The 27,727-nt window shown below is 36.0% G+C and overlaps 2 protein-coding genes across 3 annotated transcripts; both read left to right on the top strand.

The window, feature by feature from the left end:
* The first annotated feature begins 293 nt into the window (after window positions 1–293).
* LOC121737133 (carboxypeptidase B-like) lies at window positions 294–11,550 on the top strand. Its single transcript, XM_042128695.1, has 7 exons — window positions 294–467; window positions 7,162–7,216; window positions 8,297–8,500; window positions 8,851–8,929; window positions 9,232–9,382; window positions 10,355–10,515; window positions 10,930–11,550. The coding sequence occupies exons 1-7, from the start codon at window positions 443–445 to the stop codon at window positions 11,539–11,541; spliced, it is 1,287 nt and encodes a 428-aa protein (XP_041984629.1). The 5' UTR covers window positions 294–442; the 3' UTR covers window positions 11,542–11,550.
* Window positions 11,551–11,573: 23 nt separating this feature from the next.
* On the top strand, window positions 11,574–15,623 carry LOC121737135 (zinc carboxypeptidase A 1-like). Of its 2 annotated transcripts, XM_042128700.1 has the most exons (6): window positions 11,574–11,637; window positions 11,715–11,754; window positions 13,494–13,593; window positions 14,114–14,209; window positions 14,436–14,645; window positions 14,903–15,623. In XM_042128700.1, the coding sequence occupies exons 1-6, from the start codon at window positions 11,607–11,609 to the stop codon at window positions 15,491–15,493; spliced, it is 1,068 nt and encodes a 355-aa protein (XP_041984634.1). In that variant the 5' UTR covers window positions 11,574–11,606; the 3' UTR covers window positions 15,494–15,623. The 2 variants fall into 2 exon arrangements, with proteins under 2 accessions (XP_041984634.1, XP_041984635.1); XM_042128701.1 differs by lacking the exons at window positions 11,574–11,637; window positions 13,494–13,593 and having other exon boundaries at window positions 11,652–11,754.
* Window positions 15,624–27,727: the final 12,104 nt, after the last annotated feature.

The following is a 27,727-nucleotide window of genomic DNA, read 5'->3' as shown; positions in this document are numbered from 1 at the left end:
ATTTAAGGAGAGCTCCCATACAAAAACACAATTTTTGCCATATTTTTGCTCTATAACGGTAAGGAGCCCTTCGTGCGCGAGTCCAACTCGCACTTGGCCGATTTTTTACCTTTAACCTGTTAGATTAAATCCGGAGCTAAACCCGAAAGTAGAGTTTCTGATTTGGCTTTAATTTGATTTTATGTCATTTCTGGACTCAATCAAGACCAAAGATTTTTTTTACAAAGCAAAGACTATAGCGAAAACCAAAACAGCATCGTAAACAATCAAGTTTGTCATGTACGAGTTTACATAAAATCCTGGCTGCGCGTGCGCAGGCCGGCGCAGTCAGCGGCCGCGGAGAAAGACGCGCGGACGGCTTCGCGCCGAAAAAAAATCCGTAAAATATATTCGAAGTTCAAATAAAATAAAAATTAGTAGGAATTTATTGTTATTTGCAAGGATGGCGAAGTGGATTTTTGTGTTATGTAAGTAGTCTTTAACTAAATATATTTAAACTATAGTTTATTTTAATAATCGAAGTATGTGTACTGGCAAAATACATCAAAAACTGCAAGCTGCTTTATTGTAAGACACACACAAAGTATTTTTTTGACAACGCTAAGATTATAAGACACCAAGTTATTTTTAAGTATCTTTTTTTTATGAAATAAGGGGGCAAACGAGCAAACGGGTCACCTGATGGAAAGCAACTTCCGTCACCCATGGACACTCGCAGCATCAGAAGAGCTGCAGGTGCGTTGCCGGCCTTTTAAGAGGGAATAGGGTAATAGGGGAGGGTAGGGATGGGAAGGGAATTGGGTAGGGTAGGGAAGGGAATAGGGTAGGGGATTGGGCCTCCGGTAAGCTCACTCACTCGGCGAAACACAGCGCTAGCGCTGTTTCACGCCGGTTTTCTGTGAGAACGTGGTATTTCTCCGGCCGAGCCGACCCATCCGTGCCGAAGCATGGCTCTCCTACGTATAAAATCTCTATAAGTTTTACCGAACTTAACCACTGTCAACAGATATAATATGAATCGAAATAGGGATTTCAATTACTACAAATATGAACTAATAATAATAAATTCAATCCACATTTTATATAATATTTTATGATATTTCGTATTTCATCATGCGCGGAGGATATTAAGTTAATATACTGCACACAACGACCATATATTTTCTATTTCCGTCCTCACAATATTGCATTCGCCGGAGAGCATTAAGATTGAATTTTCCATGTCAATAAATTTTAAATATTATCTCAGATTTCTCACAAACGACAACTCCCAATAAATCGAATCATGTCTTATTCCCTTCTTCTGGATTTATTTTAAATGTTTTAAATGTATTTTAAAGGAAGATTTTAAATGTAGAGTCTTAGGCAGCGTGTTTCGTTTTTGAATTGATTTTATTTTAAAACACACTGTTTAAATATAACTAAAGTGGGTAACGGAAGCACATTTTATCTAAGTATTTAATAATATCTTAAACACATGAAACAGATTTAATTAATAAAAATATTATCATGAGAAACGTAAAAAAAAGTTTGAGCTCCAAAAAGTACTCAAGAAATCTTCGTAGAGAAACTACACAATATATCTTTATTTTTTATAAAGATATATTATATATGTTACTGTAAAAGCTCGAACTACAGTAAATACTAAGATTTTCTAGTAAAACCTAAGATCTAATAATTCCTAATGGTAAATGTCCGAAAAGGTTTGCGATACGAACTTTTACTACCATTTATAGTTGGTAGATCTTAGGATTTATGTTTAAGGCATCGTATATTATGTTGAAAAAAACGGCTAAGTGAGAGTCAGACTCGCGCACAAAGGGTACCGTACCGTTATAGAGCAAAAACTGGCCAGAAATTGTGTTTTTAGTATGGAAGGCCCCCAAAAATCTTTATTTTATTTTAATATCTATATATTAATACGTGAGAGAAAAACTTTGCAACCCTTTTTACGAAAAATGGGGAAACGTAGGTGCATGAAATTTCGCACAGTTATAGCTTATATGGTGAAGGAGTGCATCGAGCTAATATTATTTTAAAATTATCCTTTTATCATATATATTTTTAACAAATAAAACGTTACACACACTACGACACTACTACTAGGAAAAATGACAGATTTTTGAGTGACAAGCCTATACATACGAATTAAACTCTTTTATTTATGGTTGAAGTCTGCTGACAACAAGTTGACAAATTGAAAATGGATTATTGTTTTTTTTTTTATATTTAATTTTGGAGACTATTAGACAATGCTTAAACGGCCAGTCTGAGATCAGCTGAGTCCCAGAGATAAGAATTGAAAAAAACTATGATGAAGTCAATATTTTTTACAAAATATAGGTAGTAGTCCTAATGTCGTTGCAAGCAAGGTCGAATTTCGACCATTGGGCGATCTCTAGTTATTGTAAATTCAAGTGGTCCGTGGAAGAGCCATGCTTCGTCACGAATGGGCCTGGTCGACCGGAGGACAAAAAATCGTCGTAATTATTAGAAATACTTACATTTACCAACTCGTGTCGGTAAAGATTTACACTCATATCTTAAGATTTACCGAAGTTCGAGCTTTTACAGTAACATATATACATAATACCAATAATTGGTGTACGCAAAATCGTTGCGCTAAAATTCGTTTATCACGCGGGAACCGTACATTTCTTCAAATTCAAATTCATTTATTTTTGCGTATGTGTGTTACAATAATTTAGGTCTTATATTTCATATTAGGTTCAACACATAGGCCTTTGTTGGCATGCAAAATTAACAATAGAGAATTATTACAGTCTAAAAAAGGTCATAAAAGAATTATACAGTCAACAATAATTAATATAATGTAGTAAAATGAATTCATTAATATTATTCTAAACTATTATGTATAAAAATGTCATTATTAAATTAAAATGACAATGTAAATAGGTATGTAGTAATTTCTCCATAAAAATATTTAAAGCATGTCATAGTACGTTATTCATTTAGAATAATATTATTATAACAATAGCAAATTAATTTTTAAGTTTATTAGAAGTCGGCAATAAATTAGATACATATTATGTTTAAAATTTACATTCACGAAAGAGATCTTCGATAGTATAGAAGCATTTATCAACCAAATACTTTTTTAATTCATTTTTAAATCTTTGAATGCTGTCTATTTCTCTAAGACTCTGCGGTAGTTTATTGTATATTTTAGTTGTCATACCAAAAACATTTTTTCTAATTAGGGTGGTTTTTGATTCAACACAACATAATTTGTCGGCTAGTCTTTTTGTGTTGAAACGCTCAAACAAATGTAGATTTGATCGCACAAATAATGCTACTTCGTATATGTACAAACACGGAAAGGTAAGAAGTTTATATTTTTTAAAATACGGCTGACAACTCTCAGTTGTAACTTGTACGTATATTGGCTATAATTCTGATACATTTCTTTTGCGCCTTAAATATATATATATATATATATAATAATCTTCGGGACTAAAATTATGTCCAGATATTAAGTTGTTGCTTTCGATTCTGCTGAATCGGTTTAGCGGTTTAGGTGTGATGAGGTAACAGAAAGACAGATGCACTTTCGCATTTATAATATTACTAGCGACCCGACAGCGAAATATGTAGCCACTGAAAAAATGATTAAAATCGATAGATGATGATCTACGATCCTTCACGTGGTCTACTTCTTATCTGTGCCAAATAACATAGAAATTGCTACAGTAGTTCGCGAGATAAGCCCTTTCAAATAATTTCCCCCGTTTTTTCCACATTCTCCTATTAGTCTTAGCGTGATAAATTATAGCCTTCCTCAATAAATGGACTATCTAACACTTAATGATTTTTTTTAAATCGGACTAGTAGTTCCTGAGATTAGTGCGTTCAAATTAGCCCTTTCAAATAATTTTCCCCGTTTTTTCCACATTTTCCTCTGTTTCTTCGCTCATATTAGTCTTAGCGTGATAAAATATAGCCTATAACCTTCCTCGATAAATGGGCTATCTAACACTGAAATAATCATCAAAATCCGTTGCGTAGTTTTAAAGATTAAAGGGAACAAAGGGACATGAGGGAAAAAAGCTACTTTGTTTTATAATATGTCATATAGATTAGTATGGATTTGCTACGTTGTAATCACGTTGTAATAATAGCATATTTTTGCGTGGCATCAACAGGGTTAAATAGGCTGATAATAAGCGGAAGGAAGAAATTAGTAATTAATTAGATGATTTGTGTAACGACCAGTAACTGTAGTTATGTAAATGTGTTTATCGACCCGACTATTATGAAGTTCTGTTTTTTCGTTGCTGCTATCTTTATAATGAAATGAATGAATGAATGACTGAATGAAAAATATTTATTTCTACGTAGGTTAACAAAGTTAACACTTATAGAACGTCGTGTCTACATGAGGCCTACCACCGGTTCGGGAACTACCCCGCCGAGAAGAACCGGCGTAAGAAACTCGCACATTATAAAAATATTACCCATTATTATTATTATTTAAGCCTAAACTGTCCCACTGCTGGGCAAAGGCCTCCCCCAAAGACTTCCATCTGTCTCTCTCCTGCGCCTAGTATGCCTTCAACTCATTACCCATGTATCAGCTTTTTTGTGTCTGTTTGTCTTTCTATCTGTCTGTCTATTGTTATATTGTAACTAGATGACACCCGCAACTCCGTTACGCCAAAACTCGTTTATCGCGCGGGAACCGTACATTTTTCCAGCACAAAAAGTATCCTATGTCTTTCTCGGATGTTAAAGTATATTCATGCCAAATTTTAGCAAAATCGGTCCAGCGGTAGCTATCTCTGACGACTACTACATTAATTGAATGTACGTGCGGTGGATCTCTGTTCACATGAACCAGAACAAGAAGTGATTTTTTTTTAAATCTTTATTTAATGAGCTTATTCAATAATGAACATGCCACTCAGCAACAATTTCTTAAGACTAATTTTTAATGACTGGACACCCCTTTACAGTGTCAACGTTATTTTATTTTAATTTTAATTTTACATAATATTTTATATAATCTGTATGGGTACATTTATGCCTGAAATAAAGACATTTTATTTTTATTTTATTTATTTATGGGCGTGAATAGGTAACAGACATACAGTCAGACAGACTCACTTTCGCATTTATAATATTAGAATGGATAGTATGGATAATAGTTTGATTTTGATGAAAGATATTGAGCCCTATATAACTTTGAGCTCCGGGAATAGGATAGTTTTTTGTCTCGAAAGATTTACGGTTTCCGAATTTCAGCGCACTGATTTTGCTGACTACATCTAGGTATTAATATTGGTAATTTTGGACTAGTATGGACTATACTTTTAAATGTATCCATTATACAAAAAAATATCTTCTCATTCTCAATTCGCAGAAATTAATTTTTGAGTAGGTTAATATTTCCAAATGATCTCTACATACATTTTTGTATGTAGGCTTCATTTTTTGGATGGAACATCAAATGAGAAGCCCAATTTCAGGCAATTAATGTATAAATAGACATTTTTCCGATCACATCCAATAACGGTAAAATTAAAAAGGAAATATTATGTTCAATTAATATTAAAATTACTGGGAAGTCGCGAGTTCAAAGGATCAATTTGTCAGTATTAGATGCAGTACAAATGTTACAGTATAATATTATGTAGTAGATTATGTATAATGAAATTTCATCGAATCATGATTAATTGCAGCTAAGGGTGCGTTCATACTGAGACACGATGACGATGTTTATTTCACAGTAATAATATACACTTTTCATGCACTTTTTCCACTTTTATTAATAACAATTATGTTTTACACGACCGGTTACGATAAAATCATCATTAGGTGTTTATTTAGCACTATTTTTTTATTTTGTTTTGTAAATTTGTTATTTTTTGTGCTTTTGTTTTATCCAGTTACCATCATATTATTTGTCTGTATTCTGTATTATTGTTTTAAAAATCTTGATTTTCTTCTTTTTCTTTTAAATGTGTACTTTGTGTAATGTTCAAATTTATGTTGAATAAACTTTTATTTATTTATGTTTTGCTTGTAAACTTAGCATTTTAAAATTCAAAATAGGAATTGTACTGCCCAACAGGTACCAATAATACCCTACAATTACATTTTATTTTGTGAATTACATTCAGTTTTGAATGGCTCATTTAAAAATGCATCGCATCTACTTGTCACGTTGTAATTAACTGCAATAATGGTACAAATAATATTAATTGGATGCTTACCTATTCTTATAGTTGACAGATTTTGACGAAATATTGCTGTGGTATACAAAGATATTATTATAATATAGGCTCCTAAAGACTAAAAAATGTTATAATATCTAATAATTTGGTACGGGGCAAAAGTCGCGGGCAACATCAGCTATTCAGATCATATTACAAATCACAGCGTCGTCGCGTCACATTTAGTCTCGGTGGTAACTGACCCTAAATCGAAAAATTCCTCTATTCAAATGATTGGGGACGCTCAAAGAGATTGGTGAAGCCAATTAGATGAAGCCGAAACAATCAATGTCGGGGCAAATTAAAGAATGGGACTGACTGTAATGGCGCCTACTAGGTAATTACAATTCATTTAAGCCACACTGAAGTTAGCTTTACAAATAAAAACATCCTGTGTTTACAGCAAATATAGTTGTATAGGATGTAACAAAACAAAATAATACTTTAGGGCATGTTTGAGTCCTTTTTATAGAGTTTACCGTGAGTTACTTTTGACTTCTATCTGACTATGTGAAATGTCCCTGCAATAACATGAATTTGCCCATAAGTACAAAAAATATCCAAATGAATGTAAATCTTTTAGCGCTGCTTCTTTCACAATAAACTCTATACTTAATTAGAAACGCATATGTCGTAGGATGATTTGATAAATCCGTGTTTTCGCGAAATCCCTAGAATTTTCGCGAAAATTCTAGGGATTTCGCGAATACACGGATTTATCAAATCATCCTACGACACATACACACCCAAAAGTATTATCACTTTTCACAAACGTAGTTTCACATAGTTTCGTGCGTTAAAAATTTGTTTACGCCTCCGTGGTCCCTTGTCCTGTGGGCTGTGGCTCTTAATTCCTAGTAACTATTATTATTTTAATATACGTTTTTTAGTGTTTGTTGTATTTTACAAAATGTTTTGTTTATTTCAGGTGTTTTGAGACTTTCCGAGATTGTGTGCGGAGAAATTTCACAAAATTATGATAAGTAAGTTTATACCGCTTTAAGGTTCTACACGTTAGGTTATGACTTATGATGAATAACCATGATTGGCACTACGATTATGACTCATGCACATTGCACATTTGCACCTAACACAGGACATCATGCAGACGAAAATGCCTGTACACTTTAGCAATCACTTGTATTGGCCATCGTAGAGCGGTTAAAATAATACACATTTAAGAATAATTAAATAGGCTTTGCTAGGATCTTCATAATCTTCACTTTAACTTAAATAAAACATGTTTAATATTAAGTGACAAAACTCGCCACTGTTTCTATAAACAGCTTATTAACTCATAACTTTGAACCGACATCCAAAGCACAAGGAGATTTTAACCTTTTCTCCTTTACAATTAACATCAATGTGGCTCTCTGAGTAGCATAACATTTATGAAATATCGTAGCTTGGGACTGCCCTATATGTTTATGCGAAGACGCTTAGAAGCACCAACTTTGAAGAGATATTTGAGATACAATATCTCTTATATGTTGCCAATTGAAGTGCTTGATACATCCGAAGACCCTAATAACGAGTCAATAGCAAAAAAGAAAAAGGATTTATGGTTGTTTTTTCCCTTTTGAAAAAGGAGAAAGGCAAATGTGTCCTGCAAAAACTGTAAAAAAGTGAGCATAATGTTGATATGTGCCAAAGCTGTTTGTAACTTACTTATATGTAACTTTATTTTCTGAAATTATAAAAAAAACTTACTGTTGATTTTCTACTTAAAAAAGATACAGATCATTAAAATAAAAAATAAGTCTTCATTAGAAAGAGTAAGTGTAATACTATTTTATTGATTTATAGAAGGCGTTTAAAGTTTTGATTTTTTTTAATACAAATAAAGGAGTTTTAAAAATTATGTGCAGTATTAATTATTCTAATATATATGTGTTTACGTGATAACATATAATTCATTAAAATAAATTAATAAACCTAGACCTACAACTAATTCAAATACATGCATCAATTTTACGCATGATTTCCGTACGATCTTTTCCGTATTGCAAAATATGATTATCTTTCTAGGGTTAAGTTCGACTCTATCACAAACTCTTTTCTAGCCACACACTAGTCCGCTTATATCCGGAGAACATGAAACAGTTGGAGGTGATTGAACACATGGTGTTGGGTCTGGAGGTGCTGAAGTACACCCGAGGCCTCAACGACAGCACCGATGTTCTGGTACCAGGGGACCAGATGAGGAGCATACAGGAGATGGTAGAGAAGGCCCATTTGAAGTACGACGCTAAAGAACATTATGGGAGGTAATGGATAACAAAGTTGGAATATTGAACTCAAATAACCTTATTGTTTTCATAAGTCGCTAGTTTTATGTGAGCTGAAAAATTTGCTAAGAACGGCTTGTTCAGCTTACAATCTAAAATTTCATCAAAATCGGTTAATTAATCCATTGGGTGCTACGATGATATTATAGTAGAATCACTTTGTTCTTAGTTTTTTATCTCTTATTGAATGTCGCCCGCGATTAATTTTAAGATTTTCCTATAGATATATACGCCTTTTACTGAGCAATGATATATTTTGTAGAGCGTCTTCAATAAAACATAGCCAAGTTATTTTCATTACTGTTTCTAATTCCCTATGTTGTTTTCAGGTTGTTCGATAATGTAAATAGAGTAGCAAAAAGAAGAAGCGGAGGTTTCAGTGTATACGAATATCACTCCTATAATGCAGTAAGTTACTTCAATATTTCCTAACGTATTATATTATGGAAATAGCGCTGGCAAAGAGCAGACTGCTCGTACCAAAAAATTACAGTAAATTTACATTTAAAAAGTGACTTCATGGATTTTGACACCGTTGGATCACCCTTATCCTACCCAATTTTTCTAGATTCTAGTATCTAGTTGGTAGAGTCCATTATAGTGCTAAAACAGGCCCCTTGTACTAATGTAATATAGCTTATTAACACCATTATACTTTTTTCAATCTTACCTTTATTTCGAAGTGATTTATTGTTTTTATGTTTTTTAAGATAAGAGACCACATAGAGTTCTTAGCCAAGAAGTATCCTGATCTAATAACCCTGCAGACATTGGGCAACAGTTTTCAAGGACGGAGGATGAAGCTCGTCAAAATATCTTCAAACCCCAACGCTAGCAATCCAATAATTTTTGTAGATGCAGGTAATTAAGCCTTGAATCCTATATACATAAGTTTAGTTGTTTAAAAATATTACATAGTATTAAGCAACAAATATTATCCATACTGATAAGTAATGACTAATGACTATTATAGTCCGTCAAGAAAGTGAAGAAATTAAAAAGTGGCAACATCGTAGTGTCATCCCTTTTTTAGGGTTCCGTACCTAAAGGGTAAAAAGGGGACCCTATAACTAAGACTTTGATGTCTGTCCGTCTGTCTGTCTGTATGTCTCCAGGCTGTAACTCAAGAACGGTAATAGCTAGAGAGTTGAAATTTTCAAAGTTTATGTATTTCTGTTGCCGCTATAACAACAAATACTAAAAACAAAATAAGGGGGGCTCCCATACAGCAAACGTCATTTTTCATAAATTTTTTGCTCGGTATCAATCATGACAACAGATTGGCACCTGAAAATTTCACAAAATACTCAGCTGTATTTAATCTTTATTAATTAATAATAAAATTTAAATAAAATTAAATAATTAAGGGGGGCTCCCATACAAAAATCACAATTTTTTACTATTATTTCTCTCTAATGGTACGGAACCCTTCGTGCGCGAGTCTAACTCGCACTTGGCCGATTTTATTCTTAGATTGATTTGAAAGGGATGACACTACGATGTTGCCACTTTTTGATTTCTTCACTTTCTTGACAGACTATTTGTTACAAATGCGAAAGTGTGTCTCTCCGATTCGTTTATTGCATTTTGCCGGGATAAAACTAACCTATATCCTTTTCCAGGACTCAAAGCTGTAATTTCGATGCCTTTGATTTGAATTCTGCAAAAGGCAGACGATATCAATATGAATATAATATTTAATTTGATCATCATGATCATTTATCATTTCTACAATGTAGTTTAACAAAATAATATGACTGTTGACTGTATACCACATTAGGGCACTAAGCCTTTTCGGCTAAGTAAAAAAAAGTAAAATATTGTTTATGGTAGGCATCCACGGGCGCGAGTGGGTGGCGCCGGCGATGGCGTTATACCTGATAGAGCGGCTGGTCAGCGACCCCAGCGCCAGGAGCGAGCTGGCCGGCCTGGACTGGTACATCCTGCCGGTTGTCAACCCCGACGGGTACGAGTACTCGAGGACCAGTAAGGCGGTGAGTCACTGAATGGAGGCTTGTATTGACGTCAGCAAAATCGGTTTGGTACGGTAAGGTTCGAAATCGATTTTGGCCATTGACCATCAAGTTCACTTACATTTTAAAAGTTAAAAAAAACGAACATTTCGTCGATATTGTGGTTGTTTATTAGCCTTACAGAAATTGTTTAAACCCCCGAAAGAATTTAGTATTTAGCACATCGATTGTAGTAGAAGTTAGCATAATGACGTAGTCAACAAATCGATTCTTTAAAAAATTAAATAGTCAGTGTGGCAAGATAATATTAAAAACAACTTCTGAGTTACATTATTTCCAGATGATTTTAAGACTTAATTTGTTACTTATTATGTCCATTTTCGGGTCTTATATGTTACGTGTTCGTAATGAATAAATAAACATTTTTATCACCAGAACCGTCTCTGGAGGAAAACCCGCTCGAAGCCGTCTGGCTACGACTGTTTCGGCGTCGACGGCAACCGCAACTACGATTATAAGTGGGCAGTAAGCGGCGTCTCCAAAAACCCCTGCGACGGCGAAACCTACGCTGGCCCTAAACCCTTCTCCGAGATCGAAACCCAGATGGTCAGAAACGTCATGCTTGAAAACCAGAAGCGCCTCAAGCTATACGTCTCTCTACACTCTTATGGCAACTATTTGGTGTACCCTTGGGGATATACAGGAGAAATTTTACCCAAGGAGTGGAGAAGATTGGATACGCTAGCGAAGAACGTAGCAAGAGCAATATATGGTGCTGGCGGAGATCATTTGACGGTGATGAGCGCTGGCAAGTGGTACCCCGCGGCTGGGGGCAGTGATGATTATGCGTTTGGGGTGGTGGGAGTCCCATATTCTTACACCATGGAGTTGACTAAGGGTTACGAGTTTATCTTCCCAGAAAGGTTGCTCAAGGAGGTTCTACCGCAGTACTATATTGGGTTTAGGGTATTTGCTAACCAAATCAAAAAGGAGTTTTCAAATCGGAGGGAAAAAAGTTGTTTGGATGACGATAGCTCGTGCCAATAAAATTTGAAATACATATTGTTGTTTTATTTCAACTGGTTTTCGTTCAAGTCTTGGCAATAAACGTTATGGTTTATTTTAGATTATTTTTTCTATCAGGTAGGAACTTTAAGTGTTGTTTTATATTATGTACTTGAAATATAAATTGTATCTCTAGTAACATATTATTTCGACAGTTCTATTGACTTGTTTGCCGGGGAATGCAACAAAATGTGGGTATGTACATTTGTTCTTGTTTTTACCACGATGTTACTTATAAAATATTTTGGACCACTTATTAAATCGTCACGGTAAACAAGTTGAACGGTAATAAAATATAATTCATGCAAAAAGTGCAGCCAAGAAACATGAAATGTAGAAAATTTCTAACATTTCCGTTAGCGATAGTAAAATACACGCACATTTTATGTTTTAAACGTAGATTAAAATTTTACACAGTACAACATTTTGCAAATATATATATTTACTAGATGTCCCGCGCGGCTTCGCCCGCGTAAATTAGAAATTTTACAGAATCCGTAGGTACATTTTCCCATAAAAAATATTTCCCCCGTTTTTCCCACATTTTCCTGAGTTTCTTCTGTCGTATTAGTCTTAGAGTAATAATATAATATAACCTTCTCGATAAATGATGAGTCTTACTCGATAAATGATCTATCTAACACTGAGATAAGTTTTTAAATCGGACCTGTAGTTTCTGAGATTGACGCGTTCAAGCAAACATACTCTTCAGGTTTATAATATTAGGTAGATATAGATTTTTTTTAATTATCGCTTGACAAACTCGAGTCTCGATCTAAAAGACTATGAAATGGTATAATATGGTAGTGATGATGATGATGATGATGATGAAGAATGTAATTTGCATAGTAGCATATGCTTTCTGTTCTTAAAACAACGCCGAAACTCCCAAACTTGTATCTATAAAGAATCAGGAATTCTCTCAGCACCTTCCGAACCACGGTATACCAGGTATATCTCGGTGCAAAATCTTACTTGTTGGTAGCATATGCTTAGAATACTTCTCACGAAACCGAAGTCACCATATGTTTCCCTATAAGTTTTGAGGAGTTCCCTCGATTACTTATGGATCCTTCATCAGATCACCACTTTTGTGAATATAATACCAAATTGGGATGATACCCTATATACCAAAAGAAAAATTTTGAAAATCGGTTAACAAACGGCGGAGTAATCGTTGAATATAAGAAAACGAACATAACACCTCCCCCATTTTGAAAGTCGGTTAAAATTGTAGCCTATGTGTTATTTATTTAATATTTTAATCAGCACATGAATTGAATAACAAAATTTTTTTCAAATTAATCGTAGCACCATCTGTCAGGACAAACTAAAATTGAAATAGAATAATATTGAATGCGATGATAGCGCCGTCCGCCGGATCTAATGTAAAACATTCCAAAATCAACAACTCCTTATAAATAAGAAATTAATTGAAAAAACATTTTCCAGTAGACCAAACTGTAAATCTAAACCATTCTCGAATCTCCACGAACACACACAAAAAATTTCATCAAAATTGGTCCAGTCGTTTAGGAGGAGTTCAGTTCTTGTGTGCGTGTGTATGTGACACACGCACACAAGAAATATATATATTTAGATGGCCTAACTGATGTATGACTATTTGTATAATGAACGCAAATAATTACTTTACTGCAGTAAATGATTAAAATCACTGTAAACACAACTACATAGATCAATCATATAACTTTGATTTTGATGTCTATTTAAGCTACATAATTATTTCGTTTGCGCTATACGATAAATAAATATACTAAATAAATAGAATAAAATCAAATTGCATGAATGCACACTAAAACGTGTTTTTAACTGATTTCTACAAAAAGGAGGAGGTTCTTTGTTCGTCTGTGATATTTTTGCCGTTTGGTTCAACAACGTCCTATCGAGGGACATTAAGAAAGCTTTAATTCCAGCTGCAAGTCTATGAGAGCATGCTACAGGAGCATGTTGAGGGATCTAAGATCGGGGGGTGAGGAGGCCTGTGTGGAAAACGTACCAGTTAGCACCGCCACTGTAAGTGTCCACAGTATACACTACATGGTGGGAAATTATGGACAAATACAGGCGATATGGAAAGTGCATATTTTGCTCATGTTCGGCGTCGATTGTGTATATTACAAACAGCTACGCAATCTTGGTTGTCCATCTTGACCTAATGTAAAGAGTGGCTTTAACTAAAACTCAAGTGTATCAATCCGAACGACGTGTTCACAGTCCAAATCTTCATCAAAACTACGTCCATTTATTTATTTATTAGGAAACTAGTTATTTGACGTACGTTTGTATGTATACTAGATGACGCCCGCAACTCCGTTGCGCCAAAATTCGTTTATCTTATTATATGTCCTTTCTCGGGACTCAAAGTAATCTATGTATCTTTCAGAAAAATCGGTTCAGTAGTTTGGGCGTGAAGAGGTAACAGACAGACAGACAGACAAACAGACAGACAGATGGACCGACGGACAGACAGACACACTTTCGCATTTATATGGATGCGCGATTTTCGTTAATAAATGTTGTGTTATTTTTTCAGGTAACAGTATTTTTGCACGCTCTATATAAATACTGTGGGAAAGTCATTCAAGTGAAGAAAAGTGGAGTCACGTACGTCGGAAGAACTTTGTATGAGGTTAATAATTTCTTTATTTATGCGTAGGTTCACCATTCGCCAGCAGTACACGAAAATCAGTTTTCTTAGAAAATTATAGACTGTGTGTGTAAAATGACCACACAGATAACAAATAATTTAGCTTTTAATGAGAAACAGAATTCAAGTCTAAAATTTGGTAAAATTATTGCTTCATACTATAATTGTTGCTAAACTAATAACGTTAACGCTTTTAATTGTATTTCAGGTGGTTATAAACGGTTCTTCTTGGGGGAACAGCTCCAAGTCCGTGACCGTTATAGACGCAGGCCAGGATGCTAGCGAAGCCCCCGTGGGTTTCGCCCTCTACCTCATAGAGCAGCTTGTCGCCTGTATGGAGTATCAGAAGATGATAGACCACATCAGATGGGTGATCCTCCCCTCTACAAACCCTGATGGAATGGAATATTCTAGAGCAGTAAGTTCGGAAATAAAGAAACGCCTTAAATGCTTACTTGCTACCATAAATAGAGTTACAAAATGTAAGATCCCTAACCATACCTTATTTAATGTTTTCTATTTTACATACACTAAACTCTCTGTTAATAATTAAGCATGTGTGCAGAGATGTGACCTTCAAATATCATCTTAATCTTCTGCTTAATCTTAAATGCAATCAAATTTCATTATTTTCAATGCGATGTTACAACTATTCTAATGTGTAAATATTTTCAGAAACATGAATATTGGAAGAAGAATACACGCCTGATCAACAATTTAAGCTACGGAGTGGATATAACTAGAAATTTTGAGGTGGCCTGGGCAGATTGTTCCGCTGCAAACAACAGCTTCTCCCAAGATTACCCTGGACACCAGGCGAACTCTGAAAACGAGACTATATTCATTAGAAATACGATACAAAAGTATTCAGAATCGACCAAAGCTTATGTTTCACTACGACGCGACGGTCACGGAATCTTCTATCCGTTCGCCAACGAAAACTCTTCTAACAATGGCACGGAAACGGCAAAGGAGGTAGCCGGCTACGTCGCCTCCAAAGTAAACCAGGAGATATTCCTACATTTGTTCCAAAACGACAGTATTTTCAACGCTAACATTAAGCCCCACTGCGGGCACAGCGTGGACTATGTTTTTAAAACGTTCGCCGTCCCGTACGCTTTTGAAATGCGAATGTTCGTCGAGTCGAGTAACGAAATAACGTCAAAATTTCACCGGATGCCCAAGGGATACGGCTCCTCGCTCACAGCGGAATACTTCGCCGGAATTAAAGAACTATACCGACATATAAGGAAAACAACCGAATAAATCGTATAAAGCCCCCGGCGATTTCATAATTTCAAGACGAATATGGGTCGAGCGAATCTGAGATTCTAGATGGAAATATCAGAGCACCGGTCGCTAGGAAGTGTTACCTAATATTATATTATTTACTATATAACGTATGTATCTCGGAGGAGTCACTTTTCCACTTTTCGGTAGGAGTTCGGGCGTGCGCCCTGGGGGGCGGCCAGGGCGCCTGCGCCAGGGGTGGGGCCGGCGGCCGGTCGGCCCGCCAGTCGCTACCACTCCGTAGTCGTCCGCGGCGGCGGCGGCAGGTGCCTGCTCTGCTGCTAGCACACCACTGCTCGCGATCTACCGCCCGCGTTTCTCTTTTATTTCTCTTACTTTGTGCGTTTTGCGTATTATTTTCGGCGTTTTCGGATTTTTTTTTCGGGAGGATGCAGGGAGAATTATTATTGTTTTTTGTAATTTTTTGTGGTGTGGTCGTCGGAAGGTAAGTCGTAGCGTAGAGATCCAGCTCGGCAGTGGCGGCTCCAGCGGCGATGGGCGTGAGGCGGGCCGCCGGCAACAGGTTGGCTCCGTGCCCGCCCTGAAATTTCCTCAGCGGCTAATAACACCGTAATGACAGTATTTTACGCAAATTGCCACCCGGGGACCTACTTTATTTTATCTGCTCGGCGACTAATTTAATTAAATTTGACTGCTTTAAATGAAGCCGTTTTTCAGGAGTAAAACGTATTGCTTCCTGGGAAAAGTGTGTCCTTTTTATTGCACTTCATATTTTCTTATTACATCTCCGGAAACCGTCTTAGTAATCGTTCGAAGTCCATCTCGTTAAATAGCAATGTTGTCAAGTTATAAATAAGATAAACCGAGCTATAATTAGACTGTTCTACAAAATAGGGTTACTGGGTTTTAGTTGTAGTACTTGGGGTGCTCAAGTTTATCCCTTTTCATTAGGAACGGTGAAACTAGCGTTAAATTAATGAAAATGAACTCTATTTTTAATATCTGCGTTTATACACATTTATCGTGTCACGGTGTTTCTTGAAGATCTTCTTAGATTTTCATGATATTTAGCAGACGTATAGGCGTAGATTTGATAAAAAAATCAGAATTTTTCTTTTCTAACTAAACCAAAATTTTATTGTCAATTGTTTTGTTAAATCGTTTTTTGTCGACGCATTTGTTATTTGGCAATAAAATAATTTAGTTAAATAATTAAATAAAGTAAAATAATTTACGTCAAGTAAATATAACCCTTTATAATTAACAATTAAATAATGATACAATAATAAAGTATGTAGGTTATAAAGTATTTAGGTTATGACGAAGGATTCAATATTGCTTTAAAATTAAAAAAATAATAAACTAAGTACTCTTTCTTACTTTGAATACGAAAATAAAAAGTTTCGGATATTACGGAAACATCTTTTAGATTTTTTGCAAGTTAAAAAAATGACTTTAAATTTTCATAGGCAGATATTATTTCTAGTAAATTTAAAAAGAGCCAAAATTCGTCTATCGCGAAGGAACCGTACATTTTTCTGCGATAAAAAGTATCCTATGTCCTTTCCCGGGACTTAAAGTATATTCCATACCAAGTTTCAGCAAAGCAAAGACAGACATACACACTTTAGTATTTATAATATTAAGTATGGGCTTAAGTGTATGTCGTGTCGTATGGAGCCAAAGTGGAGTAAGAGCCTGATAGAGAATAATAAAAATCGAAATTTCTTCTTACAATACCCGAAAATCATAGCTAAATATTAAATCAATAGGTAAAATATGACTGGATCTTGAAAATAAGTTCTAAATCTGATACGTACCTTGTCTACTACTGTACTTCTAAAGTAAAAACATAATTTAATAGGTAATAGTTAAAAAAATAATAATACTTAGTTAAAATAATTTGTTAAATTTTTTTGTAAGTACAAAAATTTTAACAAATTGTTGCTGTTTCATTGGCTCTTATTTTTTAATTAAATAGACTACTGGAGATAGGTAAAAATCGCGATCAAAATTTCCGTTACATACATACAGCCTTTAGCTAAAAAAAGCGTGTTAATATAGCCTTGAGTAGAGCCTACAAACTCCACTGCGTTGGGATAGGGCTGTATCAAACGACAGAATTTGTATTGATTTGTAATAGCATGTAATCCATCGTTAGCATTTCTTACTATGTTTATAGTCAACACTGATAGACACGGAGCGTACGAACCGTTTCAATTCCTTGCTATAATTTAGGCTTCAGTGAAGACGTAAGCTTAATATAATTTATCATTTTAGACGATGTAGTAATTAGGGTATAATAATAATAATATCTATAGACGCTTCACACCACGTCAGTCTGGCCCCGTGGTAAGTACCTGAAGGACCTGTGTTACGGGTACCAGACAACGGAAATATATTTAATACTTTTATACTATACATATATTTAAGATTTTATTATATGATACACATATTTAATACACATCCATGACCCAGGAACTTAGAAAACTTTTTGTTTCGTCGGCGGGTATCGAACCCGCGACCCCAGGCTTGAGTTACCAACAGCCCACCCACTGAGCCACAGAGTCGTCAAATGTATGTATTTTGCAAATACAGCTGTCTTGCTCCCGACAGAATCAGCCGATTCGAGAATCGAATCAGCTCGATCTCAAAGTTTTTGCTACTTCCGACATATAATAGCGAAATCTTGCTGCTGCTCAATTTGGAACTAATTTGATCTCAACGGATTTTCCCACTTCTGACAGCTATACTAGCGCACGATCGTGCTGCGGTTCAAGTGGAAACTAATCAGGACTTGTACCACGAAACCGTTTTGAGACTCAAACAATCGAACGAGAATGCCGCATCCTACTCTAACAAAGGTGAAATGACGTTGTTAGACAGGAGCGGCATTCTCGTGCGATTGTTTGAGTCTCAAAACGGTTTCGTAGTTATAGGCCTACATACTCGTAAATCAAAATCGTATTTCGGGGGTAAGACTGCTGACCCGATTTCGATACAATGAGCGCGCTTATTATAATAGTCATAGGTCATGACGAAAGCTTAATAATTATCTCCTCTCTACCGTCGGTAAGTACGTTAAATAATAATCGGAGGCGGTGTAAGGCGAGGGCGGTGTGCCGTGTGGGCCATCGCATCTAAGGGATGATTCAGACCACAACGCGACGCGTTGATGCATTTCAAAATTTATATGGATTTGACAAATCCGCAAGACGTCTCACGCAATTGAAATCTGTCATATGCATACAAATTTATGCCGCGTCGCGCGACGCCTCGTCGCGTTGCGTTGCGTTCTGAATTGACCCTTAGGGGCCTCGTGCCTCTTGGACCAAGAGTAAATTCAGGACGAATTTTGTTGAGACAAATAATTTTTGATACTCAATTTTTTATTTATAAAAGTATCAGAACTTGTAAATTCTAAAAAAAATACTCTTGGTCCAAGAGGCACGAGGGTCAATTCAGAACGCAACGCAACGCGACGAGGCGTCGCGCGACGCGGCATAAATTTGTATGCATATGACAGATTTCAATTGCGTGAGACGTCTTGCGGATTTGTCAAATCCATATAAATTTTGAAATGCATCTACGCGTCGCGTTGTGGTCTGAATCAACCCTTAGATGCGATGGCTTGATGGATTCGTCATCCATCAGGAGGCCTCGCAAAATATATCTAGCCCACATCGGTCTTGCCCCGCCACTGCAGGTAATCCACACACAACTCATAACTAAAGTTTGGAGTGGTGATAAGGATATCGACCGCGTGATAACACATGCGGGTACTCAGGAAAAACGCCGCCCCGCGCCCACATACCACCTAGAATATTAAGTAGCGATACCATCGGTACTAGTTTTACGATGTTCACAGTGACCCGGCAAACATTGTTTTGCCATTTACATTAATACTAGCATACTATAAGCTCAAGAGTTTGTTTAAATGCGCTAATCTCACGAACTACAAAACCGTTTTTTGTGTAATTTGACACAGATATAGAGTAAACAACGGGGAATAACATAAGCTACCTTTTTTTGCGAAAAAACGTACAAAATGTACGGTTCTGATGAATTTATTTACGTAGGCTAACCGGCTGGAACGTCTTGTTTTATATTAAACCTTCCTTCTGAATCGCTTTATCTAATGAGAAAACTGCATCAAAATCTGTTTCGTAATTTTAAAGATCTAAATTCTAACATTACGGTCAAACAGCAGGAAATGACCTTGTTCTATACAATTAAGTTTATAGTTGTAAGTAGTATCTAAAATTAGGAAGTGCTTAAGTTGGTGGTAAGACAAAACCTTCCGAGGATTCCGTGCGAAGTTCACTGTCTGTCTGTAACTCAAGAATCGCGATAACAGTTAAAATTTTCTGGAACGTTAATTTAAATTGTCTTTTTTGACGACATTAACACCAATAGTACAATCAATTACATATATTAAATCGGCAAGCACGGCTGAATTACTGGTACTGTACAAAAGTTTAAAATTTAATCTAAAGAAAAAATCACAACATATTTGGTTTAATACACAATGTAAGAAACTGAGATTGATTCCAAACTACATTCAGATATTATTTCTGAATATAGTGGAAAAAGTGCACGAAAAATAGTGTTTTGTTAGTATTCAATATGAATTTCCACCAAAAACCAACAGTACAATCAATTTCATATTATATTAACAACGATAATATTACCCTCTGGCCTTAGATAAAGTATCTTTCGTTAAAAACGATGACGAACTTCGTTATCAAAATGTATGCGGTTTGACATAAGTCATCGCTAAATGACATTTCGCAGCGCTTGCGAAGACTAATGTCAAATCCCATACATTTTGATTTTTGACAACCTATTTCGTCATCGTTTTTAACGAAAGGGACTTTTGCTACGGTCTTTGAGCTTGAAATATTAACAACTAAATGACGTTCGCAACTCCGGTATACCGAAATTCTTTTATCGCGTGGTAAGCGTACATTTTTCCGGGATAAAAAGTATACTTACCCAGGACTCAAAGTATCCATGATCCCTGATCTCTCGCCAGTCGTGTCGGTCGTCCCACGCCCACTGGGTTATGAGAGTAAAGGAATAGAGAGTGCTCTTGTGTATTGCGAACACACTTGGGTACTATAAAATTACTCCTACGTAACTGGCTAGGTTTCAATGAATCCGGCCACCGTCACGGAAACCGGTGTGCGAGTTATTATTACCTCAGCAAAATCGGTTTTGCGGCTTGGGCGTAAAAGACTCTTACGTCAATCACTTATATAGTCGATGATATGTAGTCATAATAACTTTTTACTTTGGTATTAAATATGAAATAATAGTTTTTGCAATAATTCCACCGGATATCCATCGAAAGTTATGAAGCCGCAGAATTAATAAAGTTTAAAATTAAAAGTATCAAATATCGGAATAGTGGAATTTACGATATCGGTCGGAATTTAATTCCAGCTGTAGGCAGCCCTACTTCAAAGGGCTGCGATATTTAATATCGGGATTTGTATACATTTTTGTGTCGCAATACCCTGACCCGATCCAAAGTTTCTTTTGTTTTATTGGATGTGTTCAAACTGTGGGATTTAAAACTAGTTCGAAGGTGACACTCAGAGATATTTAATAATTACCTTTTATTTAATGAATATTGATATAAATTTCATTACATTTATCAAACTATTCATTAAATTAAAGTTAAGTGCTGAGTAAGCATCTCAAAGCACAGTCGTCAACATCATTTATTTTGAACTAAATATAGATATTAACCTATTTAACCTGTGGTTAAATTAACTTAAGCCCGCTTCGATCACATAAAGTCCGCGATAAAAGCATGCAATATTTTTTGTACCTAATCGTTCGTTTCGGCGAATAGTTAATTTTTATAGAAGCGGTCTTTGCTATTTACAAGAGCTGATCCCAATGACTCATTGTTGGAAGTACTCGTAGAGAGTATATCCATACTAATATTATAAATGCGAAAGTGTGTCTGTCTGTTTCCTCTTCATGCCCAAACCGCTGAACCGATTTTGCTAAAATTTGGCATGGAGATACCTTGAGTCCCGGGAAAGGACATAGGATACTTTTTGTTCCGGAAATATGTACGGTTCCCGCGCGATACACGAGTATTAGCGCAACGGAGTTGCGGGCGTCATCTAGTAAGTTATATCGCATTGCGATTTGCGCTAGATACTAGTCTTCAAGATGCGAATCGCTAAAGATCGCAAAATGTGATCACCACTAAAATTGTACAGGAGAGTAACGACGGAAGGAAGAGGAATTAAAGAAATACCTGCACGGGTTCTGACTTAATCTAAGAACCCAACTATTTGTTAACAACGGAACAATATTATGCACACACTTTACCTGAGGACTACCGCAGTTTAAATTAGTTTCCACAAAGGGCAGAGCACAAACATTAGGGCAAAGCCATTAGAGCCAAAATATTAATTAAGGGGCATTCTTGAAAAAGCGAGCTGCATGCTGAGCAGACTTCCCCCACGAGTTCGTTACTTGTGGGGGAAGTCTGCGGGAACGGGGGAATCTAGGAAACTCCATGTAATGAATACTAAAAGGGGGTGAGCGTATTTTAAGAGTCGGTGTTTGTGGCCCCGCTTAACGATAGTGTTCGGAATTTGACGGTATTGTAACTTGAGGTTAGTGGATTAGTTTCGGTGTCCCGACAGTTTTCGAAGTTTCTTTAGTACGGGGTCTATCAGATTTTGAACTATCATAACTTTTGTGAAAATAATGAGGAATTTGAAGAAGCGAGAATGATTCTGAATAATAATAATAATATCTATGGACGCGTCCCACCACGTCAGTCTGGCTCCGTGCTAAGGTACCAGACAACGGAAATATATTTAATACTTTTATATTTATACTATACATATATTTAACATTTTTATTATATCATACACATATTTAATACACATCCAGACCCGGGAACATTGAAAACTTTTTGTTCCGTCGGCGGGATTCTAATCCGCGACCCCCGGCTTGAGCTGCCACGCACTCAACCAATTGAGCCACAGAGGTCGAATGCGAACAGCGAAAGTGTGACCGTCTATCTGTTACCTCTTCACGCCATATACAGGCTGAATCGATTTGAATAAAATTCGGTATATTGATACTTAGATTCCCTCGAAAAGATACATTTTATTGCGGAAAAATGTACGGTTCGCACTTCCTGCGTGAACATCGAAATTATGGGCAATATCTTTTAGGTATGAAAAAATATTTTGCCCCCACCCTTTGCTTTTTATTATGAATGGACGTATATGGATATATCCTTTTGTTAAGAATTCTCTTACTTGATATACTTAAGTATATATTTTTTTTTACTGAAATCTCTCGACCTCTGATGACGTCCCACAGGTTGAGTAACACTGATATAAGTAATCACAACCAACTTTATACGAATGAATTATGAAAGTAATTTGCCGAGCCGGCTGGAAATATAATATCCTCTTTAGTTGAACTCAGTTTAAGTTGAACTTTACCGAGAGTAGCCTGTTTGATGTTCACATGTACACACATTGTTCCCTAAACAAAAAGCTACGAATAATAAAAACTAAGGAAGAGTATCTGTGTCAAAAAATTTGTTCCGCGAGCTACAAAAAGAGACCCGAATACATTATTAACAAAACTAAGTGATATTACTTTAGGGTGTGTATGTGTTCCTTATAGGGAGTTCACTGTGAAAGTAGCAGTTGAAAGACCAAATTTTTTTTGTGATTTGTATGGGCGTCACGAGTTTCCCCATACAAAAGTGAAAAATTTTTTTGCTCTTTCAGCGCTGCCACTTTTACAGTGAACTCTCTACAGAGAACACATACACACCCTAAAATATTATTATCACTTAGTTTTGTTACACCCTGTAAATATTGTTTGATAGTAGGTACTAGAATAATTGGACAATATAATAAAGGCGACACAAATTTTAAAGGACACACGGCAAAAAATATATTTAAATATCAATAATAACAATTATTACTTTCTATATTAATACTACTAATTCAAATTGATTATCAATAATCACTATTTTAATACAATAAATACGTAAGCCATTTTACTACGGAACCGGCACCAGCCGTTATTTTAACCGTATCAGGGGTACATTTCATATCTGGTTAAGCTTTACATTAAAACTGAGCGAGCGCTCCCTCGTTTTACTATCGTCTGAGCATCTCAATCTTATTTCTAGACAAAAAGGATTTGAAATAATGTTTATATGTAGATAAAATATTGTAAAGATTTGGATATTAGTCTTCTTCATCATTTTAATTAAACTTTGCGATAATTTTTAGCTGTATGGCTAAAAATTGATAATTTCGTATCGTACGGTCGAGCAAATCATTTTTACACACCATTAACATGGGAATTAAAAAGTTATAATAAAGCTACAGAGTTTATTTGTCTGTTAGTTTGAACGCATTAAACTCAGGAACTACTGGTTCGACTATAAATACTTTTGGTAGTCCATTTATCGAGGAAGGCTTTTGGGTATACGACACTATGGTCGCATCGAAAGGAAGCCCGAGCGAAAATGTGAAAAATGTGTTAAAAACGGGGAAAATTATTCACGTTATGTGATGACTTCATGAAGTAGCGGGCAGCAGTTTTTTTTATATTTATTCGGAAAAATGTTTAGCATATAACTTACTTATACATTAAAAATCAATTAGTAACATAGAATATCATTGTTAAAAATGGCTAAACTACACACAGTTTATTGACGATAAAATTATCAAAGAAGTAAGAGCAGATTATATCGTTGAGCATTATATTTATACTGTGTAGTAAAATAACATATTAATTCAACAAGTTGTCGAACTTATGGGGTGTGGAAACTCATTAGATAAATGAAAGAGTTCACTACACGATCGGTCGGCCGCTGTCACGCCGCACCGGCGATGATTGATCGAAGGGGAAAGTGGGGAAGTGGGGGGAAATGGGAAAGCTAGGGGGGAAGTGGGGGCTGGGGCAAGATCGAATTACCTATTTATTCACTTACGTCAAGTGTTTGTTTGAGAGGCGACACGATTATCCATTGTTAAATTGATCATTATTGGTTTTTATAACAAAAATTGATTTGGAGATGGGCTTTATTTGGTCGGGTTATATTAGTGGTGATATTATGTCAGCTGGTTTGAAGGAGAAATCCGTGTACTTACTTAGTGTAAACTCTAGTTTACATTGCAACGCGACCCATTGAAAACTAAACATTATTACTACACCAAAAATTACAATATGTATTTTTTGACCGACTTGCCTTATAGCGGGTTTATATATTTTCAGTGAGCCAATCTAGCGCGGAAAACGCATTTCCATACATTCCAGTGTCCGTGCACATTTATTTTTTTTATGAAACGGGGCAAACGAGTAAACGGGTCACCTGATGGAAAGCAACTTCCTTAGCCCATGGACACTCGCAGCATCAGAAGAGCTGCAGGTGCGTTGCCGGCCTTTTAAGAGGGAATAGGGTAATAGGGAAGGGTAGGGAAGGGAATAGGGGAGGGTAGGGAAGGCTAGGGGATTGGACCTCCGGTAAACTCACTCACTCGGCGAAACACAGCGCAAGCGCTGTTTCACGCCGGTTTTCTGTGAGAACGTGGTAGTACTCCGGTCGATCCGGCCCATTCGCGCCGAAGCATGGCTCTCCCGCGTATAAATTATTCCAGGAGCAGTAGCGCTGGATTGGATAATATAATAAGCAGGTCACTACGCTGTCTCCGACTACCTAATACCTATTTCAAGTTAGAACGGCTCATTAAAATAGCCTCAAAATCCTCAATAGCTGACCCTTGCCCTTTTCCATAACAAATTAAATTGTCCACGAAATCGAACAACCAAAAATGAATGTTTTTGTAACGTTCAGTTAACATAAAATGTTAATGTCGGCGTTGTTTTCAACAGAGACGCTCGACGAAATCTCTCCATTTTGCGTGTTTGTTCGGGACTGTCAACAAATGTACACCTTTATTGACATGTATTTATTACACGCTCTAGTTTGTATAAAAGTACCTAAGTGAACGTCATAATAATAATAAGGCTTTATTTCAGACAATAAAAAACAGCCCATATGAATTATTAGTAGATTAGTAACAATTTTTCCTTACCTTATGTAATTAGTAATTAATTTTAATTTTAGTTAATTTTAATTACTCGACACTACATTAAGTGACGAACATGCACCGTGCTACAGGCGCATGAAGCTGAATCCAGTGCCTGAGTGCAGAGTCCCACCTGTCCGCAAACGCCCTCAGTATGCTGTTGGTGCTGTCCCGAAGCCTCGACCAGCATGCCCGACGCAGTACAAAACCTGGGCAGCCCCATCAGCACCCCAAATACGTTATTGTACTGTACTCTCAATGCATTATATGACTGCGTATAGCTGACTGGTAATGAGGAGATAGTTATAATTACTTAAAATAACTTCAAGGATCACCCCTAACTATTCGGGTTGTCCCCACAAAAAACGATATCGATAATTTCCTGTTTCTACTTTCTATACACATATCAGAGATCTCCAATTTAAACATGACATAATAAGACCATAATAAAGGGACCTCTTAATGCAATGTCGAGTATGTCCAGTATTTTTTCCATTCTTGGGGAGAGACCCTCCTATGTCGGACTATTGTGTGGGTAAGAATGAAACATGATCCTCTTCAGGCGAAACTCAACAGCCATGAAAATCTTTACCAGCGGTCCCCCGGAATTTTTTTTGGTAATAAACAAAGATAATCATTGTAAAATATACGACTGTGTGTATCCATACTAATATAATAAATGCGAAAGTGCGTCTGTCTGACTGTTACCTCCTCATACCCAAACCGCTAAGCCGATTTTGCTGAAATTTGGAGTGGAGATACTTTGAGTCCCGGGAAATGACATAGGATTTTTATACCGAAAGTATGTACGGTTCCCGCGCGATGAACGAATTTTGTCACAACGGAGTGCGGGTGTTATCAAAACTTTTTTATTAATTTAAATATTATAAAAAAATCGGTCAGACACGACACTAGGTGTTTTTTTATAATGTTACAATAGCTACATAATATTATATACGATAATATATAAATAATTTAAGGCAAAAAAGTCTTTCTGATTCATGGGTCACCTTTCATCATTGTTCCCTCAATAAAAGTTACAAAACAAAACTTGGAAACCCATAAAAGAGTACTAAATACTTTTGGCGAACAAAATTAAAACCTCGCGGTTTATCCACTTTACCAAGTCTGTAACAGGAAATTGTGAGGATAAGGAACAAACACTAGCAAATACGGAGACAATTGCGAACCTGTTGCCGGCGGTACTGTAGTAACGTCACGTATACGTGACGGAATTATTTGTTGAACTTCGAATATACTTCTGTGTATTTGGCACATCTCTATTATTTAAACGATTTAAGTGAAATAGAAATAAAACAGTTAAAAGTATTAGGCGTTACTTTCCGGAAATCTATAGCTTAAAATTTAGTTTATACTTTATTGTTATTTTTATTCAATGAAGTCTTGACGAACGTTGTTCGTATTGTCCATATCCTGAGGATGCTCGGTTTTGGAGCGAAATTAGTTAATACAATGTGTCAACGAAGATAGTTTAGCTTAGCCCTCAGGATATTAGTCTTCTAATAATAGAGCTTAGCTTTATAATATCTACCAGCCCTTTCTTACTATAATAACCAAAATGTATCGTATTTTTTCTATAGACTACAGTCTAGACGGCACTAAACACTAATCGAATATTAATGATAAGGTTAAAAGTTAAAAAGGCGAACGGAAAATACTAATGCTCAATTCATCTTAAACGTTAAAAAAGTAAAACGTTTTAAAATTCGAACCGTTTCAAAACGATTTGAATTTCCGAACACGCGCTATGAAATTCAGAGAATTCCAGAATAAACTTCATACAATCTGCACTCGGAGTTTAAAAGGTGTGAAATAATTCTAAACCTGTTAATGCTTTATGGTTGGGGGATGAAGTGCTGACGCAGGACGCTATCTTTACTACTTTGGCGAATCTTTATCTTTTATGGGACGTTTTGGCGGTAGTTGCTGACGTTAAAAAGTTTTAACATGCTTTTGATTGTCTATTTGTGCATGTTTACTGTGATTGTCAGTCTGAACAGTTAAGTACAGTCACTAAAATAGGAATGCTTATAATAAATGGAGTGTTAAAAGGTTTATAGAATTTAGAAAGCTGCATAAAAGATAAGACGTTGCCTTTCATTTTGAACGTACAAATTTTCATTAAAAT

Source organism: Aricia agestis, chromosome 20 (genome assembly GCF_905147365.1).
Source record: "Aricia agestis chromosome 20, ilAriAges1.1, whole genome shotgun sequence".
Taxonomy (NCBI): Eukaryota; Metazoa; Arthropoda; class Insecta; order Lepidoptera; family Lycaenidae; genus Aricia; species Aricia agestis.
This window is presented reverse-complemented; position numbering and strand designations above follow the sequence as displayed.

Bases quoted from the DNA above. Each gene is read 5' to 3' on its own strand.
- LOC121737133 (XM_042128695.1), top strand. From the start codon at position 443: ATGGCGAAGTGGATTTTTGTGTTAT. The intron at 7,217-8,296 runs GTAAGTTTATAC...ACTCTTTTCTAG, and splicing joins ATTTCACAAAATTATGATAA to CCACACACTAGTCCGCTTAT. The intron at 8,501-8,850 runs GTAATGGATAAC...TGTTGTTTTCAG, and splicing joins GCTAAAGAACATTATGGGAG to GTTGTTCGATAATGTAAATA.
- LOC121737135 (XM_042128700.1), top strand. From the start codon at position 11,607: ATGGTTTATTTTAGATTATTTTTTCTATCAG. The intron at 11,638-11,714 runs GTAGGAACTTTA...TTATTTCGACAG, and splicing joins TAGATTATTTTTTCTATCAG to TTCTATTGACTTGTTTGCCG. The intron at 11,755-13,493 runs GTATGTACATTT...CTTTAATTCCAG, and splicing joins GGGAATGCAACAAAATGTGG to CTGCAAGTCTATGAGAGCAT.